Source organism: Nematolebias whitei, chromosome 9 (assembly GCF_014905685.2).
Source record: "Nematolebias whitei isolate Nwh7 chromosome 9, NemWhi1, whole genome shotgun sequence".
NCBI classification, from domain to species: Eukaryota; Metazoa; Chordata; class Actinopteri; order Cyprinodontiformes; family Rivulidae; genus Nematolebias; species Nematolebias whitei.
In genome coordinates, this window is record NC_056506.1 from 44421869 (window position 1) to 44436713 (window position 14845).

General features: G+C 40.7%; 1 protein-coding gene across 1 annotated transcript in view; it reads right to left on the minus strand.

Moving 5' to 3' along the window:
• The window catches only part of tep1 (telomerase-associated protein 1), a gene marked incomplete in the record, with an annotated part of 38071 nt that overhangs the window by 1229 nt on the left and 21997 nt on the right, over positions 1-14845 (minus strand). The window contains 25 exon segments of the mRNA XM_037681383.1: positions 114-222; positions 1315-1414; positions 2775-2918; positions 3867-3991; positions 5000-5130; positions 5220-5346; positions 5506-5591; positions 5695-5824; positions 6005-6109; positions 7096-7203; positions 7490-7641; positions 8925-9176; positions 9369-9504; positions 9748-9804; positions 10021-10230; positions 10378-10533; positions 10713-10812; positions 10899-11023; positions 11233-11353; positions 11774-11984; positions 12067-12093; positions 12186-12300; positions 12393-12481; positions 12562-12695; positions 14296-14455. Coding sequence (XP_037537311.1) covers positions 114-222; positions 1315-1414; positions 2775-2918; positions 3867-3991; positions 5000-5130; positions 5220-5346; positions 5506-5591; positions 5695-5824; positions 6005-6109; positions 7096-7203; positions 7490-7641; positions 8925-9176; positions 9369-9504; positions 9748-9804; positions 10021-10230; positions 10378-10533; positions 10713-10812; positions 10899-11023; positions 11233-11353; positions 11774-11984; positions 12067-12093; positions 12186-12300; positions 12393-12481; positions 12562-12695; positions 14296-14455 — 3210 coding nt within the window.

A 14845-nucleotide genomic window follows, 5' to 3' on the forward strand; every position in this document is an offset into this window, starting at 1 on the left:
AAAATTAAAAACCCTACTTAAAGCTGCAACGACCAGATGGATCGAGTTCAGGTGAACATTAAAGCAAACGTCACATATTTCTTTACTTTCACCCGACTGGAGCGTGTTTTTACCTCCGTCTATGGTCAGCGCTGTAATCAGGGCTCCCTTTTTGTCCTCGTCGCACTTCATTTTCTCCGAGCTGAAAGCTGAATGTAGAGACGTTTCTGGGCTGATCCAAAACTGAATAATAATAAGAAGAAAAAGAAGAAGAAAAAAATTAGTATTCCATCTGTAAATACTTTTTTCACCTCATAAAAACATCATATTGTTAAAGAACTGGGGCTATTAATGTTAAAACACAGAAGGAGGGGTGATTGATTAAAGCAGACAAAATGATTTTAGGGTTTAGGACTGGCCAGTAGAGGGCGCCACCCCACCACTCTTCACTCACCACATTACCCTGAATAAGACAAAAAATAAAAATAAACTTTAATAATAGGAATATTTAAGAGTACTCAAATAATGAGCTTGATTCTATTTATATTATTAACTTATATTACTATAGTAATGATGATAAAACATGTACTGCTTCTATTTATGATGGCTTTTGATATTTATAAAGCCCAGGGTTATTGATTATTACTGGTAGGTCTGTTTCACACAGGCCAGATTATTGTTTCCATGTCTGTTGCTGAGCTGACCAGAATGGATCGAGAGCTAACCCTAGTTTCGAACCAGGAGATCGGCTGAATCCCCATAACTCCGTCCAGTGCCGTAGGAGTAACTTTCTTTCAATAAAGATCATATATTGGACTTGGAGGACAAAAACTGCCTGTCAGGGTACTCAGATGGATTTAAATGTTATATTTCCTCATCATGTTTAAGATGTTTGCTTATGAAGAAGTCTTCTTGATGTTAAAAGCTAAAATCAACCAGGATGTTTCTACAACACTCCGTGTGCTGCACTTCAAATAAACACTTTTTGTCACTTACCGTCTTTAATATGTACAGTATATAAAAAGGTTTAGTTCAGTTTTTTTATTTTTACACATTAATCACCAAATTCTATGACAAAATGAGCAATTATGTCCATTTGTTGTGTGTTATGAAAATATCTCCCAGGGTTATGCAAGTAAAGCTTTCAACGGATGGATGTCTACAACTTCCAGAGTCCGATCATTAAGAAGTGTGGGTGGCGGGCGATATGCATTCCTTTAAGGAAGGTTTGATTTTATCCCAACTGTTACAGACTGAATGTTCATCCTGAACGTGACGGTGAATTTTAGAAAATATGTTAAAAAAAAAAAGTTCAAGCAGCCGAGCGAAACTCACAACGAAGCCGACGTGAACTTCTCCTTTGCCCTCTCCCATCAGCCACAGGCTCTTCTCATCGTTCCGAACAACGCCACGAAAACGGACCCGCTCCGTCCAGCTGGAAGCGAGAAAAGAATTCGGCATTATTTTCACTGTGAAGTTCCTCGGAGTGTAAAACACAAACAATTATAAAAACTCACATTTAGAAGTACGGAAGATACAGAAAAGGATTAAAGCTTCTGAGATTTTGTTTTTTCCTTTTTAAAAAACAGAATTCTGACTTTCGTCTCAGAAAGTCGACTTGTGACTTATCTGTGCTGCTGATTATCTCATGCTGCTGATTATCTCATGTTGCTGATTATCTCATGTTGCTGTATTCATTCATATCCATCTGCTAACCACAGACTCATGTTCGGGCTGCTGTTGTTACACTGTATTTTTTTTTAAAAAACATTATTAGTGTCTAGCGTATATCTTGTTTATATCTTAGATCCTTATTTACTGTTTCTTTTTAAACTTTATATTTTGTTATTTTTGGGTGTAACTGGGACCCTGTGCACATAATTTTGTTTCCGCCTCATGGACCACGTGTGGTGGAAACGACAATAAAGTTGACTTGAACTTGAGATTTGTGAAATTCTGGGATTTTAGTACGAAATCTGGAAAAAAAGTCAGAATTCTGACTTTAATTTGAGGATTATGACATTCTGGGATTTAAGTTAGAGTTCGGACCTTTTTTCATTGAGAATTCTCAAATTAAAGTCAGAATTCCAACTTTTTTCCTGATTTCTTACTAAAATCCCAGAATCTCACAAATCTCAGATTAAAGTAAGAATTTAGAATTTTTCTCAGAATTCAGAGAAATCAAATCTTAATTCTTTGGGGGTGGGGGTGGAGTCAGAATCTGGGGATTAATCAGATAATTCTGAGGAAAGGAAGATCAGAATTATGACTTTAATTTGAGGATTAAGACATTCTGGGATTTAAGCTACAATTCAGAGAAAAATTCTAAACTCTTGCTTTAATCTGAAAATTCTGAGGAAAAAAAGTCTAAATTGTGACTTTAATCCAAGAATTCTGACTTTAAATCTAAGAATTCTGAGAATTCAGAGTTTAAGGCAGATTGAGAGAGAGAAAAAAGAAGGAATTATTACTTCCTCCCCTCAAATAAAGTTCTTAATGTTTCTATTAAAGAGGAAATTCTGACCTGATCAAGAATTCTGAGATTTCAGTAACAAAGACAATTCTGAGTCTGAAAAATATATAAATACATTTTATTTTAGGTTAAGTAACTGAATTGAATCAAGGAGACATTTTTATCTTCCAATAAAAGTTCAAAAAGCTCAAAACCTACAAACCATTTTTAATTTCCAACTTTCTGTGAAGTCAGCAAAGGACAAAAGCAAATTATGAAGAGAGTCCTGAGAGCTGGACGTTCGGGCCGCTGAAGTCCCAAATAAACGGAGTTAGAAACTTACTCGCTGTTTACTTGATTGTAGTCGTCCTCGTCGGCTGTCGACACGACACAGAGCATTCCCGAGTTGGTCACACCGAGCAGAACTGAGCAGTAAAAAAGCCGAGCCACCGGGCTTTTAATTTTGAACGCCGTCACCTTCACCAGGCTGGAGGCGGCAGAAAGAGGAGAGAAAATTAAAAGATCAGTCGACTGTTGTTGTGCTCAGAGTTTCTGCTTCTCATTCGTTTTAGTTGTTCATCTGCTGCGAAGCACTTTGTGTTACACTCGACTGTCTGAAAAAGCCGTCACAAATAAAGTTTGATTTGGTTTTCTACATCGGTCACAGCGTTCCAAACGGTTAAACCGGTTCCTTAAACAATATTTCAGTGCCATTTTAATCCAGTTTTACGTTTCAGATTTATTTAGTTTCAAGCTTCTGAGACATTTAAAACATTAATAGAATGATTATAAATATTGGCTCTTTATGTTTACTAATAAATTTGACTTGAACCAAAATCTGCACATTTAAAAGATAAAGAACAAGTTGCAAGTTTACGTTTGACTCTTTGTTTAGTGTGATTTATTGTTTTTAAGAGATCAAAAAAGATCACTGACACCTAGAGAAATATGTGTATTTACAGTAAAATGCAAAAATGAAAAGGCAAGCGTTAACATTTTTTAAAAATTTTGAACAAAACTAATTTATTGAGCAAAAACAAGACGTTTGACGACGGATGTCCCAGTATGACGGGTAAGAAAAAAGGTTTATAATAAATTTAAACAAATAAAACTCTTAAATATTATGGTTCATGTAGCACATGACTTTATAATCAACTGAAGGCTAAAAATTAACACGATCCCTTTAAGACATGACAGTCTTATAAATACGTCAGCATTTGTAAAAACTTAAAAACAACTTAGAGGGATTTAAAAAAGTTCAAGACAAAAACTTAGAGGGATCTATTTTTGTTGTAAATTTCTAGTTTCTTAATGTGAATAAACAATTAAAATACAACGGTGAGCAGTCGCGTTACGAAGCTTTAAACGAATTATGTTTTAGCTGCAGTTACCAAACATGCAGGGTAATGTTTATGTCTGACTTGTTGTTGTTTACCTTGCTTTACTGCGTTGTTGGTTCCACACCCGCTTCCACACGTCAACAACCGTGTGGTTCAGGTAGCTGACAGCGAACTGCCCGTCAGGCATCCAACAGGCTGCCGCGACCGGTCTGCCCGACGTCTGGACAAACAACCAAACAAGAACTCAGCTTCTCACTATTCAGATCCATTTCTTGCTGTGGGTTTATTTTTTAGGTTTTTGACACGTGATGTGGAAGCTATTTTCATCACAACGTTCAGCTCATTCCTGCAGTGACTTCTGGTATTTGAGCAATTTGTTCATTTGGATTTGATTTTTCGGCCATGTTTTTACTCATTGAAAATGAACAGAGCTCTCTTAACATCCAAAACCTTCATTTCACCTTTTGTTCTGATTCAGCTCTTCTCAGGTTTTTCTGCTAATTTCAGCATTTATTTATTTATTTTTTTAACTCAGGCCCGTAGGCGTGAGCATATTACTCCCACCCTGGCGTCCCTTCATTGGCTCCCTGTGCACTAAAGAATTCATTTTAAGCTTTTGCGGTTTGTTTTTAAACGCTTGAACAACCTTGCCCCTTCATATCCGTCTGAGCTGCTTCAGCCTTACTGCCCACCAAGATCCCTACGATCAGCTGATCAGCTGCTGCCGACAGTCCCTAAAACTCAGCTGAAGCTCAGAGGTGACGGAGCGCTCGCTGTTGCTGCTCCCAAGTTGTGGAACAACTTACCCTTGAGTGTCAGACATGCCTCCTCTCTTCCTGGTTTTAACTCTCTTTTAAAAACACACTTTTATTCTTTGGCTTTTAACACGTGATCTCATCTTTTATGGCATCTTAACACACCTGCCATGAAACTGGTATGCATGTATTTTTATGTTTCTTTGTGTATGCTTTGTATGTTTTTATTGTCTTAATCAATTTGTCTTTTTGTCTTATTGTACAGCACATCGGCTACCCTTGCAGTTTTTAAAATGTGCTATAGAAATAAAGTTGATTGACTGATACTGTGAAACAAATTGCCCCTTGGGGATAATAAAGAGTCTTGAACTTGGCATGAAGGGTTGTGGGTGATGTGAATTCCTTTAAGTACTAAGCCTTTAACTGGTTGGTTTTGACGGCCTTTAAATCGTCTTTTTATGAGTTACGTTCACCTGCTTGTGGCCAACGATTGCATTGTGCTGCCACAACTCCAGCAAACCAGACTCATAACCGGCCAGCAGCAAATCCTCCGTCTCAGAGAGACACAGAGCTGAAATAGCGCCTTTTAGATTCTTAGCATTCTCTGTGAAGCCAAAAAACAAACAAAATCCAAAAGCTTTAAAACATAAACTGCAAGATGCTGTGGAGAAATGAGGCATCGCTCAGTTTCACCTGTCGTCCAGGTCCAACACCTCATTGAGCGGTCTTCGGAGACGGTGAGGAATTCTGGGATGCCCGTTTTAACAGCGACTCCGTGAACCGGGCCGCTGTGTCCCTGGAAGGTGCTGAAGTGCTCCACCTGGACGAAGAACACAAAAAGATTTCTGCGAGAGAGAAGACAAAACTGTGGCTTAATCTAAAATTTTGAAGAAACTGCGGATTAATCTGAATCTCCTGTCCGGCGTGGAGATTAGCGGGAGAATTTAATAAATTAGGTGGATTTAATCTGGACCGAGACCTGCAAAGGTTTCCAGAGCTGCACAGTTCCATCGTCGGACGCTGTGAAAACAGTCAGTTCCCCTGGTTTTGTTTCTTTTGTCTCATCTAAAACAAAAAAAAGAAAACATTTATTCAAAAAGACGGTCTGCTGGTTTCTAAAATATATTTTAATATGAGAAAACATGAGAAAGGAAACCCGGGGTCGTACCGGTGTTTGGGAGGACACAGCAGTGGTGTATTCGCTGCTTGTGAGCAGCTATGTGGCAGATTTCTGCGCTCGTTTTCCAATCCCAAACATGCAGAGCGCCTTCCGAGCTACCGGCGATCACGTACTGATCCTGCACGCGGACAGACGGTCAACTCAACGTTCATCAAAAAAAAACTTAACCCTCCACAAGATTAAGCCATAAAGCTCTTTGTTGTAAAACAATCCCAGGAACGCTTTGGCTCCAGTGATACATGAAGTAACTGCAGAGATGCTGTTTGTTTTCGTCCCGACAGTTTTCTATTTGACTCACCAGACAGCAGACGGAGGTCAGAGGATCCCTCCAGTGGATTTCGTTGAGACACAAACCTGCCTCCAGGTTCCACAGACAAAGCTTCCCATCATTAGAAGAGCTTATCTGAAAGAAAACAGGAGGCAGAGCTGAGAGACAAGTCTTTAAGGAGCGGTTTAAACAAGAAGGCTTTTTAAACTGGAGTTTAGCGAGTTTTATTTATTTATTTTTTAAATCAAGATAAGTTGCAAATATATCTAACTGTGTTATAGCTGAGGTATTTGCAGTATTGCTTTCCTGTTTTATTTTATTTTTTGCGTATTCTTTTTCATCCATTTGCTTCTTTATTCATTTTGCCATTTCAGCCATTCCTAAATCAAAACTTTTATCTCATCCAGGAGACGTTATGACTATTTTTTCTAACATCTAATAATTTTCTAAATATTTCACTTTATTAACATTTTCTCTGTAGAAATACATTTCAAATTTTACAAAAATGTTCTCTTTAAAATCTGTCTTAGCCTTCTTGCTTTAGTTTGGTCTTTTAGCTACCATTGCAATGCACTTTTGCTAAATTTAGCTTTTAGCTAGCCTTTTGCCATATTTAGCAGTTAGCTAGATTTTCATTTAACTGCTAGCTAGCCTTATACTTTATGTAGCCATTTCCTAGCCTTTTATTTAAGTATTAGCTAACCTTTTTATACATTTAGCTGTTAGCTAGTCATTTGCCACAATAAGTTCCTAGCTAGCCTTTTGCCTCATTTAGCTACCTTTTTTGCATTTAGCTATTTTGTTGCTACATTTAGCTCTTAGCTAGCCTTTTGTCACATTTAACTGATGGCTAGCTTTTATTAGTGAGGGTTCTGTTTCTAATTTTAGCAACTTAGGTTCAGCTTCAGCAAATTTTTCTAGTTATTTAGCATTCACACTGCTTTTGTTTTCAGAATATACTCGCTGAAGCTGAAATGATTTTATATCTTCGACCATTTTATATTTTCAACTCAACATTGGTTCACCTCCATGTTAAGGGACTTTGCACTATAATAAAATCTGTTGAAGCGTATTTGAGGTAAATTTGGGCGGTAATGTTCTTGAACTTAACGAGAACTCACAACACAGTCAGAGGTCCACACGCAGCCGGTGATCCAGTCTCTGTGAGCGTGGAGGAGCGATTTAGAAAGAGCAGCAGGAGAGGAGCCGACATCCCAAACCATCAGAGCCTGGAACAAAAACATGATTCATCTCAGTCCAGCTGCAAATGAGGAGCTGGATGTAACTAAAGGTTTAGGTAAACGCTCATTTACTCAGTGTTGTGAGGCTGCAAACCATTAAAGTCAGAAAATCAACAAAAGGCAGAAAGAAGTGCCTAAAATGTTAAGTTTTAATTTACTGGATTTTAACAGCTCAAAGATTCAAACTGTGTGGTTTCACAAGACGACGACACATTTCAGTAAAAACCCAACTTGCTTAGAAAACACAGAAATAGGTTTATTTAAGCGCAGGTACCTGGTCCTTTGCACCCGACAGCAGCTGTGCACCATCAGGGCTAAAAGCCAAACAGGTGACCCCTCCTCTGTGGCCCCTCAGCACCTCGTGCGCGGCAGTCGACAAGTTAAGAGTCAGATCCTTCAGCGACCACAGCACGATGGAGAAATCATCTGTTTGGAAAAATAAACGCAGATATCAAAAGCAATGCAAGTTAATAAAATTACTACTAGGCTGACAGAGAAACTGGATGAAAACACAACTTTCCTTCAACTAAACCAGATTTTCAGTTTTGTTTTTGAGGTAAGAATGGGTTTTTAAAGTTTAGCATTAAAAAAGGGGCACTCGGAGGCACGAGTCATAAATTTATTCTTCTTTTTGTGTTAAAATACTTTTGGAAGAAGTTCTGGGTCTCCTATTGGAACACGCCTGTAAACCTCCAAATGGAGACATCCAGGAAGTGTCCTAATCAGACGAAGCACCTCAGCCGTCTCCTTTTAATGCGAAGGAGCAGTGGTTCTACTCTGAGCTCCTCCTGGATGACGGAGCTCCTCACCCTCTCTAAGGCTGAGCCCATGAAAGAAGATCATTTCGGCTGCTTGTATCTGGGATTGCGTTCTTTCGATCGCGATCAAAACCTCATGACCACAGGTGGGATTGGAACATAGATGGACCAGTAGAACAAGAGTTTTGCCTTTCAACTCATCTCTTACGTCACCACTACAGACCAAAGCAACACCCTCATTACTGAAAGCGAGGCCCCAAACCATCGATCCATCACCCGCTCTATCCTACCGTCACTTGTGAACAAGACGCCCAGATACTAGAACCCCTCCACCTGAGGCAAAGACTCTTTTAGGATAAATATGAATTAAATAAGGAAGGCCCCGCCCAGAAAAGGGAAACCGGGGTCCAAATGTGGAGCCCTGCCTGGGGGTCGAGCCTCAAAGCCTGGGGCATGGTCAGGACAAGCCTGAGAAGACAGGGTGCTACCTCCAGGTGGGTCCACCGCCTGCGAGGAGAACCATCAAGTCAGGTGCCATGTAAGCCAAGTGGCAGATGAGACCATGCCAAGTCCTGGCAATATAAACTAGCTAACGGGACCATGTTACTAAGAGAACCTGACTGCCAACAGAACCACTCTGCTAATAGGACTATGCTGCTGTAGATGTATTTCTCTTTCACTTTTGGCGCCTTGTTTTTGTATTTTTGTTGCATGCTTTGGTATTTCTTGATGTTTTATTGGTGAGTGGAGACGGTTCTTCTCAGCCTGAGCATTTCATTGAATTGTTGACCTTGTGTTGATTTTGCATATGACAAGAAACAAAAATCTAGCTCTAGAAGATGCTGGGTGACTTGAATCCTAAAAATGTTTGTTTTGTCTTAAACAACAACTCACCAACTTTATTACCTCGGGTACACGATGATCTAGATAATTTAAACAGAGAAAACTGACCTGAAGCTGCAGCCAGAAATGTGGAGTTCTGCACCAGAGCCAGGACGGTGTCCGTCTGCACCCCAAACTCTCCCAGACTCATCAGGCCCCCCATCACTCCCTCCTCTCCTTCCGTTTTCTTCCACAGCCTCAAACGTTTGTCGCTCCCTCCAGAAACCAGCAGCTCCGGCTCGTTCTGCTCAGAGTCCACAGAGACCCACAGCAGGCAGTGGATGGACACTTTGAGGTCCGAGGTGAACCAGATCTTCTCACCTGAAGACAGGAAGCATTTAATCATTATTTAGGATCATTTTTTACCTCAAATTATAGGAACAAATAAACCACTGAAAACTCCTTTTTAAAAGACAATGAGCACCACAATGCGCTTCTACAATCCCTTCTTTAAAGAAAGACAGCTCTAATATTTTTATTTCTATAATATTTTTATGTGACGTTTAAACCCACCCGACTCCAGACTGAATAGCTTGATGCCGTCACCATGGTAACCCACAGCGGCGTAGTCTCCATTTACCGCCACGCAGAGAGCGGGAGTGTCGGACGCTTCAGTCTTCAGCTTCTTCCGAGGAGGATCTGGATCGCACTTAAACATCAAAATTAAACATTTTCAGAGCTTCACACCTAAATTTTGATAGACGTTTTTGAGTGTTGTTGATTAACAAGTTGAAAATATAATCTTTATAGTTTTTATAGTTCAAAAATCATGTTTACTTTCAAAACATTTTACAAGACTTGACCTTTTATTATAAGCAAACTTCAAACTTAAAAGTTGCCGTTATGAGACAAAAACACAGAAAGACAAAAGATTAAATTAGTAGGAGCTTACTTCGTCACTTTTTAAAGTGGTGACTAAACGACCGAGTCCTCCTGACCAGAGCTGGAGCTGTTTTACAAAACAAACAAAGGGATATTTTATGTTATGATCTGTAAAATTGCTCATTTGAAATCATCTGTTGCACCTAACCTGCGCTATAATTTTAGTTTGTAATTGTTTAATGTGGGAACAGAGCAAAGTTTCTGAGATTTAAGAGAAAAACCACCGGTTTACAAAGTGTGCGTCAAAAGGCAAAAACTGAGTGTAATTTAAGGATGAGATCACCGTGTGGTCGGAGCCGGCGCTCAGAAGCATGGCTCCTTCATTCAGGAAGGCGAGGGCCTCGGTGGCTCCGTCGTGAGCCTGGAAACATCCCACGCAGGTGGAGGTGAGCACCGACCACACCCTCACCTCACCGGACACCGAGCCGGAGCAGAGCATGGAGGAGGGGGAGAAGGAGAGGCTGCGCACCGATCGCTGGTGACCGCACAGGGACTGAAGGGGCAGATATGTTCAGTAAAAGTTAATTTTCAGGTGGAGAAATTCATATTTTTTTATTTTTTCATTTCACACAAAACACTCAACCCGTCGAGTAATTAAATGAGGAAACTCATTTAAGCTTTTATAATTATCTTGACTTACAGTTAATGCTTTATTCTGGAGCCAGTTCCACACCACAATTTGTCCGTTCCAGCAGCCGGCAGCCAGCAAGTGACCCTCGGGGTCAAAGGTCACACAGTTCAAAGGGCTGGTGCAGGGCACAGAGGCCACTTCATGACCTTTAGCAGAGGACCACACCTGAGAAACGAGAAAATACAACGGGTTCAGTCATCAGTTCATTTTATTTTATTACCACAATTAATCCAAATTTACTAACACTGCTTGGCTGAATCTACAAGTGGTTGGTCTTCGTGCCTTCCAAATAATTTGAAACATAAAAAAAAAACAAAGATATTAACAATATATTTGAGACCAACTTTCAGTTTGAAGTCAAGAGACACGGTTGCGAGGTGTTTCCTGTCTGGGGTGACATCGCTCGCTGTTATGGCATTAGAGTGGCCGTCAATGAGCGCAGCCCTGCAGGAAGAGCACGTGGGCAGTTTAAACGTTACGCTCCATTAAAAGAATCCAGCAGGATGAGGCACATTTAACGCTCCACGCACCTGCAGCCGTTCTCAACATCCCAGACCTCTATTTGCCCAATGAAGGAGGTGGAGGCGAGCCGTCCGTCGTTCAGGAAGACGCAACTGGAGACGCCGTCACAGCTGCTCATCAACGTCTTCACTTCCTGAAGAGAAGGCACGATTGGTCAAACCTCACAGAAACAAAAACCAAGATTTACAGCAAGAATCAGATTTTGTTCTGCAACCAAAGTAGAGAATAAATAAATCCAAACCCAACAAAAACATGATGTAAGAAAATTCACTGAAACCAGCTGATCTGCTGATGACGAAGGGCAGACAGGGAGGAGGTGTTCCTGCAGGTACGTGTTCCTACCTGCCCGGTCTGCGTGTGAAGAACGTGCAGCGTTCCCTCTCCGGTTCCGACAACCATCAGCCGCTTGTCCAAACTCATGACCACGCAGGTCGGTTCAGAGGGGAAGGATGACACCAGCTGGCTGTGGCGAAACAAAGACAACTTTAATTAAAGCACCGATTTAAATAAAAGCCCCGGCTTCCTTAAAGAAATGCATATTAACACAAAATTATGCAGTTTTAATCTTTAAATTAATTAAATTGTAATTTGCACCATCTCATTTGTTATTGCAAACTCTCATAAGTTCCGTTAGCGCTCAGAGGATGTTGAGGACGACTCAGCTGCTACCACATCAAATTTTAGCTCAGTATGTGTAAAACTACCCGAGTTAAAACCCCTTTTGTATTTGCTAAAGTGAATCTGACGTGGCAGCCATATTGGATTAAGGACACGCACCAATCATAGAATGGTATTTTCTGCCAATTTACCTCAAAGTAGCGCTGCTTTTTGGACGAAGTTAATTCAAACACCACTCCATTATACTAAATTGTTGCTTTTTTACCTGTATTCTTGACTGTTTTTTTTGTCTTTGTTCAGACACTCAACGACCCGAACGCCTCCTCTTCTCATCAGACCTTCAGCCCAGACGTGAGCCGAGGTCTCCGCCGGCTCGTCGAGCGCCTGCTGGACGAAAAGAGCCGGCCAAGCAGAGAGCAAGGAGGCGTGGCGCTGCAGGAAACCACGACAGTCTTCCAGACGACTCTGGGGCTCGACTGAGAGAAGAAGAAAAAGCTGCAATGAAGCCAGAAACACATTTAACAGGAATTTGTGCATCTTTTCTTAAATTAAACTTACAAGAAGAGGAAGATGTTTGCTCCTTTTCTACAAGAAAAACAGAATTTAACAGAAACTTTATCTTTTATACATCTAAAATAAATAAACAAAATTTAGAAGGAGCGCAGACGGGGGGTCACCATAGAAGCTGTACGTCTCCAGGAGGTGATGCAGGAGGCCGTGGCTCACGCTGGCGTGCAGGAAATAAAAGTTAGACAGCAGAGACCGAAGCGCCTTCAGCTGCCCACTTCCAAGCTTAAACACAAACGAGGGACATCAGAAGAAAGACAAAAAAAACAAGCCAACCTCCAGAAATATTTGACGACAATTTGAGGAGGATTTCTAACCAGGCTGGAAGGCAGATGCATGAGCGAGTTGGCCTCGCAGTGAAGGAAAGTGTCTTTGCCCCGAGGGTCGGCCATCGCCCACAGATGACCTGTCGAATTAAATAAACACGTCACGATACAGTAAATCACCATCATGGAGGATAAAGGAAGCATGACGTTTGTACTCTACCTGCCAGAACGAGGTGTGCACGGGTTCTGTCGCTCTCTGTCGGGAGGAGAAAGTCCTCAAAGGCTCGCTTCACCTCTGGGTTGCTCAGGGTTAGCAGGTCGTCTGTGTCGTGGCAGTGAGACGGACCAACCAGACTGCAGGTAAAAGCCCAAATGTGTCAAAAAATGTCATTTACAATCACAATGACTATTTATGAGACTGCTGAGTTAGCATTCTCACTGTTGAACCAATTTTGTACGCTTTATTCATTTATATCTCTGATGATCCCACAGAGCACCGTCAAATCCATTATCATCAAATGGAAAGAACATGGTGCCAAAATAAACCTGCCAAGAGAAGGCCGCCCACCAAAACTCTCAGACTGGGCAAGGAGGGCATTAATCAGAGAGGCAGCACGTACACCAAAGATAACCCTGAAGAAGCTGCAGAGTTCCCAAGCAGAGACTGGAGCATTTGTCCATACAATAAGCCATACACTCCACAGAGCTGGGCTTTATGAAAGAGTGGTCACAAAACTGCCTTTACTTGCAGAGAAAAATAGGAAAGATCACTCTGAATTTGCCAAAAGGCATGTGGAAGACTCCCTAAATGTAAGGAGGAAGGTGCTCTGGTCAGATGAGACCAAAATTTAACTGTTCGACCACCAAGGAAAACACTGTCTGGCGTAAAACACATCTCACCATTTCAAAAACTCTATCCCCACAGTGAAACAAGGTGGTGGCAGTATCATGCTGTGGGGATGTTTTTCAGTAGCAGGGATGGAGAAACTGGTCTGAGTTGAGGGGAAGATGGATGGTGCTAAATACAGAGATATTCTTTAGGAAAAACCTGTTCCAGTCTGACAGGGATTTGAGACTGGGACGGAGGTTCACCTTCCAACAGGACAATGACCCCAAGCTTATTGCAGAAGCAACACTCGAGTGCTTTAAGAGGAAACGTGTAAATGTATTGGAATGGCCTAGTCAAAGCCCAGACACTAATCCAATTGAGAATGTGTGGTCAGACTTGAAGATCGCCGATCACCAGCAGAAACCATCTAACTTGAAGGAGCTGGAGCAGTTGTGCCTTGAGGAATGGTCCAAAAATCCCAGCGGCCAGACGTGGAAAGGTCGTAGGGACTTATCCAATGTGACTTGCAGCTGTAATTGCTGCCAAAGGTGGCTCTACAAAGTCCTGACTTTAAGGGGGTGAATAGTTATTCACACTGAAATATTCTGATATTTTGTCCCATTTGTTGTTTGTTTCACAATAAAAAGAAAATCAAATGTTCAAAGTTGTAGGCAGGTTCTGTAAATAAAATCATGCAAACACTTAAATAAGACATTATAATTCCAGGTTGAGTTAGCAAAACACAAAAAAGGCCAAGTAGGGTGAATACTTTTGCTAGGCACTGTATGTAGCATTTTACTACTTTTAGTTAATGTTTCTATATTTTTTGCCTGCGATTTGCTGTTTTCAGCTTTTACCTTGCATTGTTCTACTTTTAGTTTTTAGTTACAATCCTGCACCCGTTAGTAGTCAAATACTACTTTAAATGTAAATTTAATACATACTTGAGAAGACAAAGGAAAAAAAATGGTTATGAATCTTTAAATACAACAGTGATGACTTTAGGCTGGATACATAAATAAAATTAAAACATGGTTTTTCAACGCACTTTCTGTGAACATTTTAAAGGATCAGTATATAAAAATGTTAATCCAGTCAGCATTCACTATTTAATGTGACACATGCCTTTGTAAACTCTGCACAATATGTGCAAAAACTGCCATGGGGACACGTCCTTTGGGTTTTCTGGAGAGCTGCAGCACTTCCTCCCAGGTGAACTGCCCATCTCGTGAAGACAGATCGTTACATGTGTTCAGAACAGAGTACAAATCTCTCTCCTTCAAGCCTGGAAATAAACAAAGAGGAAATGTTGAAGCAAGAACCCAAGGGTCAGTTGCGGCTTTTTTTTCCCCCTCTAGTGGAGTTCTGACAGATAATACATTTTGGAATTACTGGTAAATACTTTCCTAGACTAAAATACAGTCTGAACCATTTATGATGCTCAAACTGAATATGTCAAAATACTTTCACTGTACAAATATCTGTTTTTGACACCGTCGACCATGAGATCCTCATTTCTAGGCTAGAGCAGTGGGTGGGCATCACAGGGTCAGCCCTCAAATGGTCTAGATCCTAACAGAACCTTTTGTGTCAACATCAAAGATTTTATCTAAAAAAGTTAAATCTGGTCCTCTGGACATTCAAAAAAACAAAACAAAGCAAAACAACAAAAAAA